The sequence below is a fragment of the Colias eurytheme genome, chromosome 11 (genome assembly GCF_061535395.1).
Source record: "Colias eurytheme isolate Ceu_HAF_F1 chromosome 11, ilColEury1 Martin Lab GWU primary, whole genome shotgun sequence".
NCBI classification, from domain to species: Eukaryota; Metazoa; Arthropoda; class Insecta; order Lepidoptera; family Pieridae; genus Colias; species Colias eurytheme.
This window is the reverse complement of record NC_142990.1, coordinates 11,781,056-11,798,606: the sequence shown is the minus strand read 5'-3', so window position 1 is coordinate 11,798,606 and position 17,551 is coordinate 11,781,056. Positions and strand designations below refer to the sequence as shown.

At 32.4% G+C, this 17,551-nt stretch overlaps 2 protein-coding genes across 2 annotated transcripts; one reads left to right on the top strand and one right to left on the bottom strand.

Moving 5' to 3' along the window:
• The first annotated feature begins 695 nt into the window (after positions 1 to 695).
• Positions 696 to 5,532, top strand: LOC149904896 (uncharacterized). The gene is made up of 5 exons (XM_090107298.1): positions 696 to 1,521; positions 2,326 to 2,417; positions 3,309 to 3,423; positions 3,983 to 4,115; positions 5,247 to 5,532. The coding sequence occupies exons 1-5, from the start codon at positions 834 to 836 to the stop codon at positions 5,479 to 5,481; spliced, it is 1,263 nt and encodes a 420-aa protein (XP_089963424.1). The 5' UTR covers positions 696 to 833; the 3' UTR covers positions 5,482 to 5,532.
• Positions 5,533 to 6,595: 1,063 nt separating this feature from the next.
• Positions 6,596 to 15,232, bottom strand: LOC149904895 (uncharacterized). The gene is made up of 4 exons (XM_090106860.1): positions 15,110 to 15,232; positions 10,741 to 10,880; positions 6,997 to 7,160; positions 6,596 to 6,759 (listed from the first exon to the last, which is right to left on the bottom strand). Exons 1-4 carry the CDS (start codon positions 15,230 to 15,232, stop codon positions 6,596 to 6,598), a joined length of 591 nt encoding a protein of 196 aa, XP_089962986.1.
• Positions 15,233 to 17,551: the final 2,319 nt, after the last annotated feature.

The following is a 17,551-nucleotide window of genomic DNA, read 5'->3' as shown; positions in this document are numbered from 1 at the left end:
AAACCAAATAATTCAAATCGAAGTATCTTTATAAAGATTTTGTTGGTAATTAATTGAATGGTCACTAAATTTAGGAATAGTTTATAACATATAGCAAATCAGATTACAGTTTCTGACTGACTAAATCATTTAGAAGCAATAGAAGCCTATAGCTGGTATAGAAACACATTTAAAAAGATGTAATTACATTTAAGCTTCCTTTACGGGATAATTTTGTCAGCAGGAGTTAGATATTTAAGAAATGAATAATAAAGAATACGAATTTTCTTAATAGACACAGACTACGACAATCCTCTTCTTATAATATTTCCTTGAATAAATTGGACGTATTAGATCCTTCCTCGTTGAATATAATATTATAAGCATTGTGCTTCTTAACGATGCCACGAGATTTATAAAAATGTAAAACGATTTGAATTAATTCATAGATAATTTCTGAACCTCCAGAATCTAATATAGATACTCATAATCTCAATTATCTGATATACAAAGGATTTACATTCTAAATTTTCGATTACTGTCTTAGAGCATTAAACCAACTTAATGCTCGATTGCTGTAATCATCTGCTGGAAGTACAGGCTGGGAGATTTTAATTTCTAAAATATGAACTTCTAAGAAATTAGTGACTACATTTAGGAGTGCATATTATGTTGTTATTTACTCTGTGGCGCCATCTTTTTTAAACGTCAATGAAAGACGTTCATTCAAAAATCAAATTTGAAAATCAACAACCAAGTTGTATCAACAAATAACTTTTCAACATAGAAATAAATTTAAAACTTACATATTTGTTTCATTATTCATCAGTTTTAAGACTAATTATTCAGTCAATATGGATTACTCAACTATAAGCAATAAAACTAATATAACTGAAGCTGAGGATTTAACTGGCGGTGAGTTGAACGAGCGCTATTATTTATTGAAAAAGCAATACGACAATTTGTCCTCTAATTTTGAGGCAATTAAACAAGAATTACATGATACAAGACGAAGTTACCAAACCGCTCTAGATGTTCAGAGTCATTTAAATACAGAGCTAGAAACATATCAGGCGGAGGAGGGCAGACGCAAGAGTGAACTTTTGTCTCGCATATCAACCCTCCAAGAAGAAATATCCGTATTGCGATCTGAACGTTCTCAAATATCGGATCAAAGCGCGTTAGAAATAAAAAAATTAGAGGCTGAAAACCGTCGTTTAAAAGAGGAACAAGCAGTGGTAGCTCGTAAGTCACCAGAGCGTGATAACAAAGAAGTGGATGAGATTCGTTCAAAATTATCATCGGTTACGTCTGAAGCTGCATCAGCAAAAGCAGCGCTGGAACAAGCTAAAGCAGAAATAACATCATGGCGCATGAAAGTTGAGGAATTAGTGTCGGAAATAGGTGAATTGCGAGCAGCTGCTGATATAAGAAGGGAGGAAATAAAATCGGTAGTGGAACGGGAAGCTGCGGCGTTGGCTGATCTGGCTGAAGCGAGGGCAATGCTGCATCAAGTTGATACACCGGACTTGCAACCACATGGTAAGAAATTTATATTTAAGTAAATATAATATCATGCCTTAATGATTTATTTAACTATGAGATTTGCAAACAGCTTTTTATGGGTGTTAAATGTAATACAGTGGAATCCGTTTATAATGACATCGAAGGGAATCGACAAACACGTCATAATAAGCGGACGTCATACAAAGCGTCATGTGAAATGGAAAATCTTTTTTATGTAAATATGTATGTATGTATTTAAGTATTTTAATACAGAAACATAGTATACTTGCATATGTATATAGGTACATATTAAATCAAAATCAAAATTGCACGTAATCAGCAGATTATAATAATAACACATACAAGTGTATTTTTACTGTAAGTACACTGTAATTTTTGTCTGCTTTTGTTTTTTCATTTTATTGTAAAAAACAGTCTCTAATACTATTGTGTATAGAAGACCTATGCTCAAATTATCATTTTCAATATTGCTGTTAACAAATCGTGATAATGAATTCACTTCGGTCATTATAACCAGACATAATTTATTAAAAATGGGTCATAATAAGCGGCATGTCACTCTAAGGGAAGTCAATATATCCGACTTTTTTATAAAGAATTTTATATGAAAACCAAACTTCGTAGTGCAATTACGTCATAATAACCGGTTGGTCAATATAGGCGGAGTCATAGTAAACGGATTCTACTGTACTTGTTGTATTGTTGTAATGAATAAACTTCGCTGAAATAAAATTTTGAGATAAATAAGTGAAGAAACTTAATTGAAGCTATTCAAGAACACAGTAATATACCTCAACTTAATTTGTTATATTCTTTCAGCTGCTAAGGGAAACTCAATATTTGCAGAAGTAGAAGACAAGAGACAGGAAATGGCAAAAAATCTTATTCAAATGAAACAAAGCAATGCAAGAGTAAGAAGTTTTATTTCAATTTTTTTATGTATGTCGGAGAATTTAAATAACTCTCCATAATTAATTATAATTAGGTAGATATGTGAAATAATATTAAATAATGACTCAGTGCGCACACCTTACGCGGTCGATGGTAGTACCAAGACTATATCATCGAGCTACTGACTCAAGAAATATAAACCATAGCATGGCCCGTAACCCCATGCATTTCATATCAATTCAATATTGACATTATGTTGTACATCATAGAGTACATTGTAATAGGAAGGTATAGCCACTTAACAACTACTCTGTTATAATGGGGAATATTCATGTTTTTCTTTTTTGTCTTAAATTAATAGTTTACTATTTTATAACGTAGAAAAAAATATTAATGGGCTTCAAAATACTCTAGATATTTTTAAAAATGAAATTTAAAATTTTAAAAAATTTTAGCAGTTCAAACGCCGCCATTTTGCGCGCGCTTTGCGTGACGTCACATGACACGTCCAGTTGGTGTTTACCTTAGTGTTTACTGTGGAGTAATGGATACAATGTCGTATCAGATGACGTCACATTTCGTTCGACCAGTTGAGGCGCGTTTTGGAAGTTTGAATTTCGCTCCCTTATTTTGCACTTTTTGAATATTATTTTAGGGGTTTAAATGATAAGTAAATAAATAAAAAAATACTTTTCATTATAATATTACGATGATAAGTATTTGAGAAAAAAATATTTTAGGCCATTTTATGCATATTCCCTATTCTCTCATATGTACATTTTTAAATTAGAAATTAATGTAAGCCTGTACAGATAATAGATACACTTGATAAAACCTATATGAAAGAGATCAACCATCACATAAGTTATTAAGTTTATGAACCCATACAATATTATATATTAAAATTGCAGTTACGTCGCGATTTAGCAAACAAGCAAGCAGAAGTTGAGGCTCTACTCCATGAGAAGAATACAATCTGGGAGCAGCAGGTCGGAGCTAGTGCTCATTATGATCGAGAACTTATTGGTAACTATCTTTTAGCACCCGTTTTGTCTAAAACCTAATAAATTATATTCTAAAACCGATACATAAACTACTAAAATCAATATATAAAAAAACTGCATCAAAATAAATGGTGTAGTTTTAAAGATCTAAACATACTTACACACATACAAACGCGGCTTGGCTTTATACTATGTAGGGATTCATTGTTTTTGCTATGATTGTTATTCATAGTTAATACTATAAAAAAAACTTGATAATTTGATAATATTGCCTTTTCTATACACATGGTGTTTAATTGTTATTTTGTACTGATACATATCCTGATTTTTTCTATATTTAACAAGAATACAGAACCCTATGTGAATAGAAATCATTCAATTAAAAAAAAAAACAAAATATATCTCATTTATTAACCCATTGAGCCCCGAACGGCCCGATCGGTCCACGACACAATAGATTTTCTATTGTGTCTGTGATTCCGGAGCCTGAGTTATTACCATTATTGTAATAAATTATTATTATTCCACACATGTATCAAGTTTTGAATGAAGAATTAATAAGCAATCAATTAAATTTCCAGAAAGCTACGAAGACCGCATCACCCAGCTTGAGTCTTTGTGCGAGAAACAACGCCGCGAGCTGTGCCGCTGGTTCGGCAAGCTGTGCGAGCCGGCGGCCAACGGCTGGCTGCCCGGAGTGCTGGACCATTTGAAGTGAGACTTTATACTATATGTAGTTACTCTACAGAGTTACTCAGTAAGTTATGAAGACCGCATCAAACAGCTAGAGTCCCTACGAGTATGTGTGTTATATGTAGTTACTAGCTTGCCGCCCGCGACTTCGCCCGCGTTTTCAAAGAAAATCCCGAATAGTTCCCGTTCCCGTGGGATTTCCGGGATAAAACCTATCCTATGTGTTAATCCAAGTTACCCTCTATATGTGTGCTAAATTTCATTGTAATCGTAGTGTCGTAGTGTTTGCGTAAAAGAGTAACAAATATATGTCGGAGAATTTAAATAACTCTCCATAATTAATTATAATTAGGTAGATATGTGAAATAATATTAAATAATGACTCAGTGCGCACACCTTGCGCGGTCGATGGTAGTACCGAGACTATATCATCGAGCTACTGACTCAAGGAATATAAACCATAGCATGGCCCGTAACTCCATGCATTTCATATCAATTCAATATCGACATTATGTTGTACACCATAGAGTACATTAATAATAGGAAGGTATAGCCACATAACAACTACTCTGTTATGATTCTCTCACATATACATATGTGAATATTACATACATCGGCCATCCTCACAAACTTTCGCATTTATAATATTAGTAGGATTTTATTTACTCTACAGAAGTACTAATATTATAAAGAAGTTTAGTTTGTGAATTTGGCAGTATGAGACTGTGTAGAGGCTCTGGATCTATTGAGCTGATTTTTAAAATTCATTTAACTGTAGAATGCAACATTACCTGTACATTTTTAAGACTATATTTTTCTAACAGATACCAAATAAAACTAAGCCAATGTCTTGGAACATCTATCTTATGAACTACTAGCTTTCCACCCGCAGCTTCGCCCGCGCAGTCATAGAAAAACCCGCATAGTTCGCGTTCCCGTGGCATTTCCGGGATAAAACCTATCCTATTTCCCGGGATAAAAAGTAGCCTATGTCCTTTCTCGGGTATCAAAATATCTCTATACCAAATTTCATGCAAATTGGTTCAGTAGTTAAAGCGTGATTGAGTAACAGACAGACAGACAGAGTTACTTTCGCATTTATAATATTAAGTATGGATTGTATTGAAATATGTTTATAATTCACAATTTCAGGACGGAATGCGAAAAACTCCGAGCTGAAGTACTATCCCAAGGTGCTGCTCAACTAGCTAGTGCGGCTCAAGTTAGAGAACTGCGGAGGAAAATAGCCCTTCTCACAGCGAACAGTCACAAGCAATCACCTGTACATACAGATGACGATAAGGATGAAATTAGCGTGCTCAAGCCTTTCAGACCGATTGATGTGAAAAAAGTGCAAGATGTTAAGAAGAAAGTGTCGTTTAATTGAGTGAATTAAGCGCGTCACACACGGTGAATATGCTATAATATTTTATCTTAAGATACTGTAATATTTTATATTACAGTATCCCCTGTAGACTAAGACCCCTGTAGAACTGCCATCCTGTTACAAATGACCCACAAAATTTCGGGTCATTTGTAACAGGATGGCGGTTCTACAGAGGTCTTAGTACGCAATGACAAAAAGAAAAATGATGGTCAGAACGCTGATACCGGATGCGTTAAGATACTGTAATATAAAATATTACAGTATCTTAAGATAAAATATTATAGTATCTTCACCGTGTGTGACGCGCTTAAGTGGTTAAAAAGTGTTTTTGTAAATGATCGTAACTATGGACAACATTTCATCTACAAGACAATTTACATTGAAGTTTTTAAACTTTTCAAACCAGGTTAAATCATGAAGTCAATATGATTTATACATGTAGTAATTCGTTTATTTGCATGAATGTCTGATCTATTATTAATTATTTTATCAATTTATCAAAAACCAAAATAATAAAAAAAAATATTTAAATATTTTTCTTTCTGCGACCATACAATCAAAGTGAATAATGTAATGTGATATTATGTAAATAGTATAAATTAAAATGATTTAAGTATACCAAGTGTGTTTTATTAGGAAATTAACCTTATTGATGACAAATTAAAAATATATTAATAAAAAAATACAATTATATGTATAATAAAGAAGACAGGTTCATTACACATACAGAAGTCATTTGGGATGTTAGAAATAATAATATATAGAACCGACATAATTTCAAATATTTTTTCATCAAACATAGAATAGTGCAGTATTCTTTAGTAAATTTAGTAAGTACATTTTTTGTTGTGATTAATTATAATATGGTTTATTTAAAATAACAATACTGTTTGACGGCCAGCGAATTCACATAAATAAATAATTAATTTTTACATCTCTTAAGATTGTCTAAATTAATAAATACCAAAACTTTTTCAAACCAACAAAAGGTAGGTAATCAAAAATGTCATCGCAGAGACGCAGAAGTGGAAAAAAAAATACATTTTAGTTTATATTAATTTATCACAGAGTAGGTATATCACATCACAGTATAATTTCGCATTTCCCTCCAAAATCACATGTTCGGCGAGTCTCCATGCGCGCCTGACAGATCCTTGAGCGCGTGTTCCCGCGCATGCGCCACGTGCCGCGAGCGTCGTGCTTGTTCGCGTGCGTCGCGTTCAGACCGCGCCCGGAGACGGTCCGCGCCCGCGTCTTGCACGCATTGTGTGAATGCACCTTTATTTTTTAAATACATAGTTTTATTAGATATACTTGTAATAGGACTTTGAAATAATCATTAGATGCTTCAAGTAAATCGAGCAAGACACAATTATAGATTACTAAACAGTAGTGTGTGTCATGGGTATTAAATTTTGTACTCAATAACTATTTTTTCATAAAAAAAATGTTATTGCAAGGTACAGTGAATCTCCAGTAAAATATTATAAAACATGAGAAAAAGAGATTACAAACCAATAGCATCCCAGCATTTAACAACATCATCTGGTTCCCTCGCGCTATTATAGCAATCTATGACGGTCGCCTTGCAGTCTGCGCACACAGGCTCGACGCTCACCATGTTAGATGTACGCATTTCTATACGACTAGTCAGCGCGTTCACTTCGTCCACTGTTAGCCTGTAACATTCATTATCTATTAAAAAAAATCTATATTCAAACAATTCGAATTCCTTCGCTGAGATGGGATTGGACATAACTGTATCGATTTAAATTCATATTTTCATAGCTTTCTAATAGGCAGGATGGGTACTAGAAGCTTCAATAATAATGTTGAAAATTAGGACTATAACAATTTGTGTCTCTGCCATTTGTATGTAATAAACATAATATAATAATAAACAACATATTACAAATTCTGGAACGACATAAATAGACGACAATATTTGAATCTTAAAAAATGGCCAGTTCGGCACAGTTTAATGAAAAAAAAACTTCATGCGTAGTTTGATCTTTCCTTTTATAATAATTAATGAGGACGGCATATTATGCCGTCTATCTCCAGCACAGACTAATAAAAAAGTATTCTATTGGTCTGTGCCGTCTGTGCTGACCAGTTACAGATATTAAATAGATAAGATTATTCAACCCGGATAAAGCCACGGCTGGTCGCTGGTATAAAATAAATTTAATGTCGTTAATGGCAAGTATAGACATATCGGCACCTGTAATAAATTAACGTTAAAATTATTTCTATTGTATAAAATATAAATAATAATATCTAGCGTACTTTAACATCAACTACCAATTCATAAATCTTTTAAATTTACGCAGTACCTACCTATCTGCTTATTAAAATTCAAACCAAATAATTTTTGTCATAAATTATTTGTGTAAAGGGACACCTTATTTGCAAATGAATAGTCGTTTGCTAATAATTTTATAAGCAAGGTATTAAAATACGATTTGTTGATTTTTAATGATCTCGAACGCTGTTTATGATAATGAGTGTGTTCGCAGCTGGAGACTATCTATAAAAAAAAGTAAAAAAAAATAGTTTGGAAAATCCAAAAGTGCACGCCTCATAATTTTTTTTAATAATTATTTATTAATTATTATTTTTGTTTATTTAATAACAATTAAACCACATCGAATCAGACCCTGAAAAATGAAAGGGTTCTATTCCTGAGCATACTCAAGCGTAAGAGAAAAAAAACCGGCCAAGTGCGAGTCGGGCTCGCGCACAAAGGGTTCCGTAGCAGCAAATATAATAAATTACAGTTAAATCAACCTATCTCAAAAACTATAAGAGATACTTTGATCAAACCAAAAATCGTTGAAAGAGTTAATTAGCATGCATCACCTCTATTTTTTTTAGAATTTTATACCCCGTAGTTATAAAAATAGAGGGGGGGGGACATACTTTTTACGACTTTGAGAGCTGATATCTCAAAAACCGTTCACTTTAAGAAAAATGTTTTTTAGAAAACTTTATATCATTTTAAAAGACCTTTCCATTGATACCCCACACGGGTATGTACATCGAAAAAAAAAATTTCATCCCTCAGTTACATGTATGGGGGGCCCCACCCCCAATTCTTTTTTTTACTATTTAGTGTCATATTTTTGTAGCGGTTCATACAACACATATTCCCATCAAATTTCATCACTGTAGTACTTATAGTTTCCGAGTAAATCGGCTGTGACAGACGGACAGACGGACAGACGGACAGACGGACATGACGAAACTATAAGGGTTCCGTTTTTGCCATTTTGGCTACGGAACCCTAAAAAAAGACTCGATTAGTAAAGTATTTCGGTCGCTATCGTGTTAACAAGAAAAAGGATCCGCACATACAGACACACGGACGTCCAAGACAGAACTTTTTTAAACTGTTTTTTAACTAGTTTAAATAACAAAAATGACATCAAAAATATCATGAACGTTAAAAATAGTGTTTTTTCTTAATATGTGTGTGTATGTATTATCTTACAAGTGCAATGTATGATACATAAAGACATTTTAAGTTTGAAAAATCAGATGTTTTGCGCGAAGTGACAGTAGTACCCACCTCAACGCTTCGCTTATGAGGCGTGCAAAATGTAAGTGACATTGAAAACCGAATAGGTAGGAAAAGTAACTTTGTGTCTAAAACTCCATTTCACAACAAAATACGTGTTTATTGTGTAGTAAAGTCATTATAATAATAGTGAATTTTATTTCAAGACGCTTTATCCGCATGTTGTTGAGACAAGTTTTTACAAACAATGAATATAAAAGGTAATCCAATAATTATTAGGTGTAGGGTCGTTCCCCGCGATCCGGGTTCGTTACCACGATTTACCTTCGCTTGTAATTATTAATTGGCTCTCTCGATGCTTTTATGCCATTTAAACACAGTATAAAAAAGTACCATAGATAGTATATGACGTTGAAGGAGGTTCCTTATATTTTTGGCGCCATGTACCTATCCAAAAAAAAAAACATTGAAAATGGCTATGGTTAATATAGTGCTTTCTACCGAAGCTTTCTATTGATAATGTACTCGTATGAATGAGAAAGGTTATTTTTAAAAGTAGATAAAACGATAATCAGATTTTTATGAATGAAGTGTTTTTGAATAAGTTTTTTATGCTCATGTGTAGATATTACGCCGGCGCGGCGCGCGTCGCGTCGCAGCGATTGAAAAGGAAAATAAACATTACCTGTTGCGAAAACTTCACACTGGAATAACTGGTACATAGACGAGCATATTTTTAAAAAAGATAAACAGGTAAACAGTATTTATAAAAATAAAATATTAATTAATTAGGATAGGTTGGAAATATTGCGCATCATAATATGGGTTGAGCCACGTTTAGGTTCAACAAACAACAACCACTTTTTAATTTTTTTCCATTGTTTTTTTCGCATTTATTTTGTACTGAATATATTTTTGAAAACTGGTGTAACAGGATTTTCAACTTTGATATTTAAATTCTTCTTTCTAAGAACAGACAATATGGATTGGTTTATAGATTTTTTGGAAATAAATTATAGATTTAATTCAGTGTTCTCAGAAAGAGTTTCTAGTACATATATTGAGGTAGTGTAAAACTTTTACAACAATATAAAATTCACTTCCTAGTATGTATAATGTTATTATTTTTATTTAATTCATTTTTAAGTACATGATGATGGTACAAGAATGCGGTAGAACATCGCTTTTTAACGGGATGCTCATAAATAACCCCTTTTTAGCGATAGTGAGGACAAGTTTTGTTTTCACTATTTTATTTATATTATAAACGAGCGGTTTTGATAAAATTGCAGACACAAAAGAATTAATAATTTTATTAACATTACGTTCGACGTAGATATTCATACGAATAGTTAAAAAATTGTTTATTAAATGAACCTAGCCTTTACATACCTTTTTTGGGAGTATTTATTTATTTGATGCACCTAAAATAAATGCAAGTGAAAAAATGTAAATTCATTACTTACTGTATAATTAAAAAATTATTAAAATTACCTAAAATAGACACTACTTAGGTACATTAAACAATAACGTAGGTAATACAAATTATACAGTCATAACAATTCATTTCAAAATGGGACTAAAACACATAAAATGCAATATCAAAACACAAAATTACTAATTAATCAAATGTACTATTTTATTCTTAAAACTAAAAATTTACACCGAAATCTCCTACATCTACACTCTTCAGGTTGATTTAATTATTCTAAGTTATTGTAACTAATCTAAGCACTTACCCAAGGCGTTCCGAATGTGTATCATCCAGGCATCTTAGTTTCTCCATATAAATGGTCTCCTTGAAGTCTCCCAATGATGAAGTGGATCCAGAACTGCTTACCCCGCCCGGAAGTGATGCGTCTTCTACCAGACGTTCCACCTATTACATCTTTTATTATTAACTGTCACGTTTATGAATCCATAGACCCAGGGCCGTCTTAGACACTGCCGGGGCCCTTGGGCACACAAGAAATGGGGGCCCTTTGAAACATAAAGAAATCAAATCGTATACAAATTTTTTCCCACAATTATACATATATGTTTTTGCCCTAAATTGAAACTTAAAGAAGTAATAAGAAACGAAAAAAATTTCCTAGATTTTTTTTATACATTTTACAAAAAAGTTACTTCTGACCAATCTTGTATTATAATTATGGTCTTTTGAGGAAACTTTTTTTCCTTATTTTTATATAATTCATTTGGAACGCTGCTGCTGTAATGACGATCCAAAGTTGACTTATTTATTGAATGATTGATCGATCGATCAATCGATCAATCATTCGATCAATCAATCAATAATAGATCAATCAATAATCGATCAATCGATATATCGATCGATCAATCGATCAATCATTCGATCAATCAATCGATAATAGATCAATCAATAATCGATCAATCGATCAATCAATAATCGATCAATCGATAAATCCATCGATCAATCGAACATTCAATCAATCAATCGATCAATCGATCATTCAATCAATTAATCGATCGATCGATCAATCAATCAATCAATCAATAATCGATCAATCAATATTTGATCAATCGATATATCAATCGATCAATCGATCATTCAATCGATCATTCAATCAATCAATCAATCGATATATCGATCGATCAATCGATCAATCAATCAATAATCGATCAATCAATCAATAATCGATCAATCAATCAATAATCGATCAATTGATCAATCAATCAATAATCGATCAATCAATAATTGATCAATCGATCAATCGATACATCGTTCAATCGATCAATCGATCATTCAATCAATCAATCGATCAACCATTCAATCAATTCTATCAATCAATCAATAATCGATCAATCAATAATCGATAAATCAATCGATCAATCGATGTATCGATCGATCAATCGATACATCGTTCAATCGATCAATCGATCATTCAATCAATCAATCGATCAAACATTCAATCAATTCTATCAATCAATCAATAATCGATCAATCAATAATCGATAAATCAATCGATCAATCGATATATCGATCGATCAATCGATCAATCAATCAATAATCGATCAATCAATCAATAATCGATCAATCAATCAATAATCGATCAATCGATCAATCAATCAATAATCGATCAATCAATAATTGATCAATCGATCGATCAATCGATCAATCAATCAATAATCGATCAATCGATCAATCAATCAATAATCGATCAATCAATCAATAATCGATCAATCGATCAATCAATCAATAATTGATCAATCGATCAATCAATCGATCAATCAATCGATCAATCGATCATTCAATCAATCAATCGATCAATCGATATATCGATCGATCAATCATTCAATAATCGATCAATCAATAATTGATCAATCGATCAATCGATCAATCGATCATTCAATCAATCAATCGATATATCGATCGATCAATCGATCAATCATTCAATAATCGATCAATCAATAATTGATCAATCGATCAATCGATATATCGATCAATCAATCATTCAATCAATCAATCGATCAATCGATCATTCAATCAATCAATCAATCAATCGATCAAACGATCGATCGATCGATCAATCATTCAATCAATTCTATCAATCAATCGATCATTCAATCAATCAATCATTCGATCAATCAATCAATCAATCGATCGATCGATCAATCAATCAATCAATCAATCGATCGATCAATCAATCAATCAATAATCGATCAAACAATAATCGATCAATCGATCAATCAATAATCGATCAATAGATAAATCGATCGATCAATCGATCAATCGATCGATTTTTGCGATTAAGGGCCGATTTTTCAATGCTTGGATAAAACTTATTCGTCGAATAATGTATAAAACTACCATTTTAAAAACGTATTCTTATTGCCCGTATTTGACAGTTTACGTGACATTTTAATATTATCGTGTACTACTTTATTGGACGGATAAGTTTTATCCAAGCATTGAAAAATCGGCCCTAATTGTTTTAAATATATTTATTGAACAACTACTAGATAAGTAGGTAATAGCTTGGAAAACTCTTTTCAATCAGGACATCCTTTATAACAGTTTACAACCTATTCTATGAGCTACGGAATATACCCTTTAAAATTTAAAAAATAAATCGATCCTTATCCGATTATTTCATTATATTATAGAACTTTATAATATTAAAGTAAATATATTGTTTACAATATTAAATAGTGAATGGATATGAATGTGATTGTTGCAATTTCACGCAAAATCTACACAGTCGTTTTGAATAAAATTTGCTATGCAGATTGATTGTAAGTAAATAACCATTGGCCGTAAATAGATAACACGTTCCGTTCTAAATTTCTGATATTATAATGTTTATTTTATAATTATGTAATATTATGTATTATCATCATCTATCTATACTTTCTATAATATAATATTATAAAGCTGATGAGTTTGTTTGAACGCGCTAATCTCAGGAACTACTGGTCCGATTTGAAAAAATAGCCCATTTATCGAGGCTGCTATAGGCTACAGGTGCGCGATGATATTATCATCGCGCTATAAGACTAACAGGAGCGGAGCCACGCGGGTGAAACCGCGGGGCGCAGCTAGTATTATTATAAGATATAACGATAAGACGAACGAGAACTCATCCCATGATGAGTTTATAAATCGTTATATCTTAGAAAATGGTAGGAAGCTACATCTTAGGAAAATAATGTATGGATTCTTTTGTATGGATAATTAATTTATGATCTACAATTTGGGTAAAAGTGGTTATATGATAAAACTTACCCTTTCGGTAAAAATCACGAAAAACCTATAGGTATATTATCTATTGACTTTTTGGAATTTTTTTTCCTAGTAACAGAAGGATAGGAAATTTTAATATACCTATTTTTGAAGTGAAACTTCTTTAGGCGCGTTTAGAGTAAAATTTCAAGGTCGCATCATAACAATACCGTAACGTCATGAAGTAATAATTCAACGATTTTGGTATCTTATAATCTTGCCAAAGAAGTGGGCTATTTAGCACCGAAATAATTTTTCAAATCGCACCAGTAATTCCCGAGATTAGCGCGTTCAAATAAAAAACAAACTCTTCAGCTTTATAATATTAAGTATAGATTGTGTTTTTAATAATTTTACCAAATTTCGGCTGGATGGGAATTTTGGTCGTGGTCGTCGTCGTCTTTGGTAGTGTGACCGAAACATTAGCAAAACGTTATAAGCTTATATCAATTAGTATCAATACGGATTCTATTCTCTAGCGTTTCTGCCACTTGTCTAGAGGCCCAGAGATTAAAGTTTTGTCACAACGCCCTTCAAGTTGTATGCTATTCTGTAAACTTATCCTTGTTATTAATATTCATAATTCCCAAAATAATACAAGTAAAAATATATTATATTACGTAAGTAAATAAATAATTCGAGTAAATGTCTGATAAGTTAATTATAATGGTGTTCGAATAAATCTGAAAATGATCTGACGTTCTGGCAACGAGAAAAGTGTATTGCTTTTTAATAAAATATTTTGAGATTTATGTGAGAAAAATTGTCAGTCCTACATCTCCTCCAGGGGGGCCCCCAGACGATGGGGGGCCCTGGGCACTGGCCCCCTGTGCCCCTATGGTAAAGACGGTAATGCATAGACCAATTACTTGGCAATTTAGGTTGCTCTCTTACATAGAAACAGACATATCATATTAGTTATACTCTCGCAAAAAAATAAACAAATAGAAGATAATAACGATGAATAATATGCAATCTTTATCAATCACTTAGGCTATAGTGTGATGATTCGCTCCATAGCATTTCCTACAATATTGCCCAATACAGAAAACTAATTTTAAAATGAATCAATCCATAAAGGGCACTTAATATGTCTTTTTTCAACAGCTTCTCTTATCTGGTAATGTATAAGATATATTATCCATGTCATCTTAACATCTTCCTGGTTGTAAACACTAAACCCATCCATTCGTCTTAAGTAAGATAACAAAAACATTATCTCAGTTCACGTTACATATTAACTACAATCTTTCAAAAATTATACTTACACGGATATGAGGATAGTTTTGCCTATTACCAAGTTAATATCCCAAGCTAATATGTGTATAATAATATCTAGATTTCTAGTTCTATAAACCGCTTACCATTTTGTTAGAAATACTGATGTGATGTTCTTCAGGTTCGTCTGATCCCAGGTGATCAGCTGCAGTGCTTGTGGGAGGTCGCTGGAAGTGAGTAGCTCGAACTGAAGATTGGTTACTGCCCATATTGATGTCTACAGAAAGGTGTATTTTAGCTCAAATTATACATTTTGAGGGATTCAATCGCTGTATCGACTATCGTACCAAAAAAGTTTATTACACCGTTGAAGTGTACAGGATTGTCAGTTGATTATGCAAATGTGAATAAAAGGTATGAATTTGTGCATTGCTTTGAAAACGAAAAAAATATTATTCCTTATTCTTTGGTAGGTACAGGTAACCTCATCTTTAGTTATGGTTATTGTTAAGGACAATGTTGGTTCAATTCCACTACTTTATAATATCATTTTTTTTAGTGTCAAATCAGTTTTACTGATACATTTTCTTTATGGACTAGTTGGTGATCAACCTGTGTTCTGCCAGACCGAGTTGGTCGGTGTCTATTTACTTATTTTAAAAACATAGCTATGTTTTAGGTACATTTACTATTTTTTACTCCAACACAAGACACGGCTGAATAAATCTAAATCTAAATCAGTTACATCATTCAAAATTAATCCACATTTAGTATGGGCGAAAGCTAAATGCTGTACCAATGAAAAATGACAAGGAAATTAATGAGCAGCTTAGTTAGCCACGCCGTGCTTCGGTCTCGACCTTGAACTTTCGCGGTTTTGCATCTGAATAATCAACCTCGGATCATGGAATAAAATTAGCATATATTTTATTAGCGGAACATGGGAAAAGTCGCGAGTGGTCTATAAAATTGTAGCACTTGAAGTTGAAGCCATAAAATTGTTAGCATTTGTAAAACTATAAAAGTAAAAAAAAAGTTCTATTGAACACGTGCGCAATATATTTAATATCTTCATTCTGTCTCGAAGTAGTTTTTATTATAATTTTAAGCTGTATATAAAGGAAAATTAATATACATGATGTTGAGGGTCGCAGAGACCTTTTCGGATTTGTTTCCTGATATTATGCCCATACTAATATTGTAAACAAGAATATGAGAAGATCCACATTAACGTAAGTAATTTCACGCGGAAAAAATAACTTGCAGTAAGTTATGGTATCGTCTAAAAAATGATTACTTTTAGATAAGCGCTCAGTAATGAGTGAAGTGAAAGAAGAAGAATCCTCAGAAGAATGACTCAAAAAACAAAAAAATCTTATCATCGATAACAATTTTTAACAACTACATAGATACTTGATACCTACTTATACAAAAAAACAGAATTGATTTCATCCTCTGTATGAATGCATTATTAAACAATTTTATTAGTCATACTGCATATGAATGAGTTTAAACGTAATCCCAAATACGCATGCTATATGATAAATAACGTGTTTAAGGATGTTGCGTTATTTGCATGTTTGTTTCTGAATCACACCAAAAAGTAAGACACACAGAATTAAATTATATGGATGAAAATTTAACAATTATCATTTCCATACTCGCGGTAATAAAGGAGAGAAAAAGCTTATGCACTCAGCTATTTATTTCTCTATTTTTTATCTTTTTTACTATATACCTTAATAATAATTAATTTGTCTGAAATCTGAACATGCTATGACATCATAGACAATACAATGAAACTCAATTTTATCCGCTTTTCAGGATAGGTACCACAAAAAGCGTAGGTCAAGCGTAGGTAATATAGGAAAGCTTGGTCGACGATTTGAACTTAAGCTTTTAAACCGCTTTCTCGTTAAAACTAAATTAAGTTTTTCCGATTCATAATATCGGGTTTACGGACGCTATAAATGTAGTTTGAGTTCAATGACAATTGTTTAATATTTTTTCCAATGTTAATAGTATACTTATTATTTGAAGACCGTGAAATTGGATTATAATTTTGCATAATGAATAATAGAGTACGCGTGCTTCTTCATTGCTTTGGTATAAATTAAATGTGATAAATTAGGTACCTATTTTCAAGCACTAGCATACAATTAAAGTTATTTTTATGAATAAATTTTAATTTTCCGTCTACGTCTTTTCACATGTAAACTATGGCGGGACAGCTTCTTACAAATGACTACCTCCTTTTGTTTATGGCATTTATGACCAAACTTATTTTTCCTAACTTTTCTCTTTTTTCTATTTCAGTATATGAGTCATCAGATTTCAAGTTATTTATACCTTACCTAACATACCCTACCAGAAATTAAACCCAAGAACTTTGTTTGCAACTAGGAGGAAGTGGTAGTGTTAAATCTACAAAGCTCCAAAGTCGTTAGTCCTGCGCCGTCAAATGTGTTAAGTGCCTATACCAATGGTATGCCCTTGTTTTTGCCTGAATATATTCGCCACTTGCGTTGGCTAATCTTCATTTAAATCTGCCATATGGATTATTCTTATATAAACATTATACACGATGA

Coding starts and splice junctions, on each gene's coding strand:
- LOC149904896 (XM_090107298.1), top strand. CDS start 834: ATGGATTACTCAACTATAAGCAATAAAACTAATATAACTGAAGCTGAG. Junction 3,424..3,982: donor TTATGATCGAGAACTTATTG/GTAACTATCTTT, acceptor TTAAATTTCCAG/AAAGCTACGAAGACCGCATC. Junction 4,116..5,246: donor GGAGTGCTGGACCATTTGAA/GTGAGACTTTAT, acceptor TCACAATTTCAG/GACGGAATGCGAAAAACTCC.
- LOC149904895 (XM_090106860.1), bottom strand. CDS start 15,232: ATGGGCAGTAACCAATCTTCAGTTCGAGCTACTCACTTCCAGCGACCT. Junction 10,881..15,109: donor TCAGTATTTCTAACAAAATG/GTAAGCGGTTTA, acceptor AAGATGTAATAG/GTGGAACGTCTGGTAGAAGA. Junction 6,760..6,996: donor TAAATGCTGGGATGCTATTG/GTTTGTAATCTC, acceptor TAAAAAATAAAG/GTGCATTCACACAATGCGTG.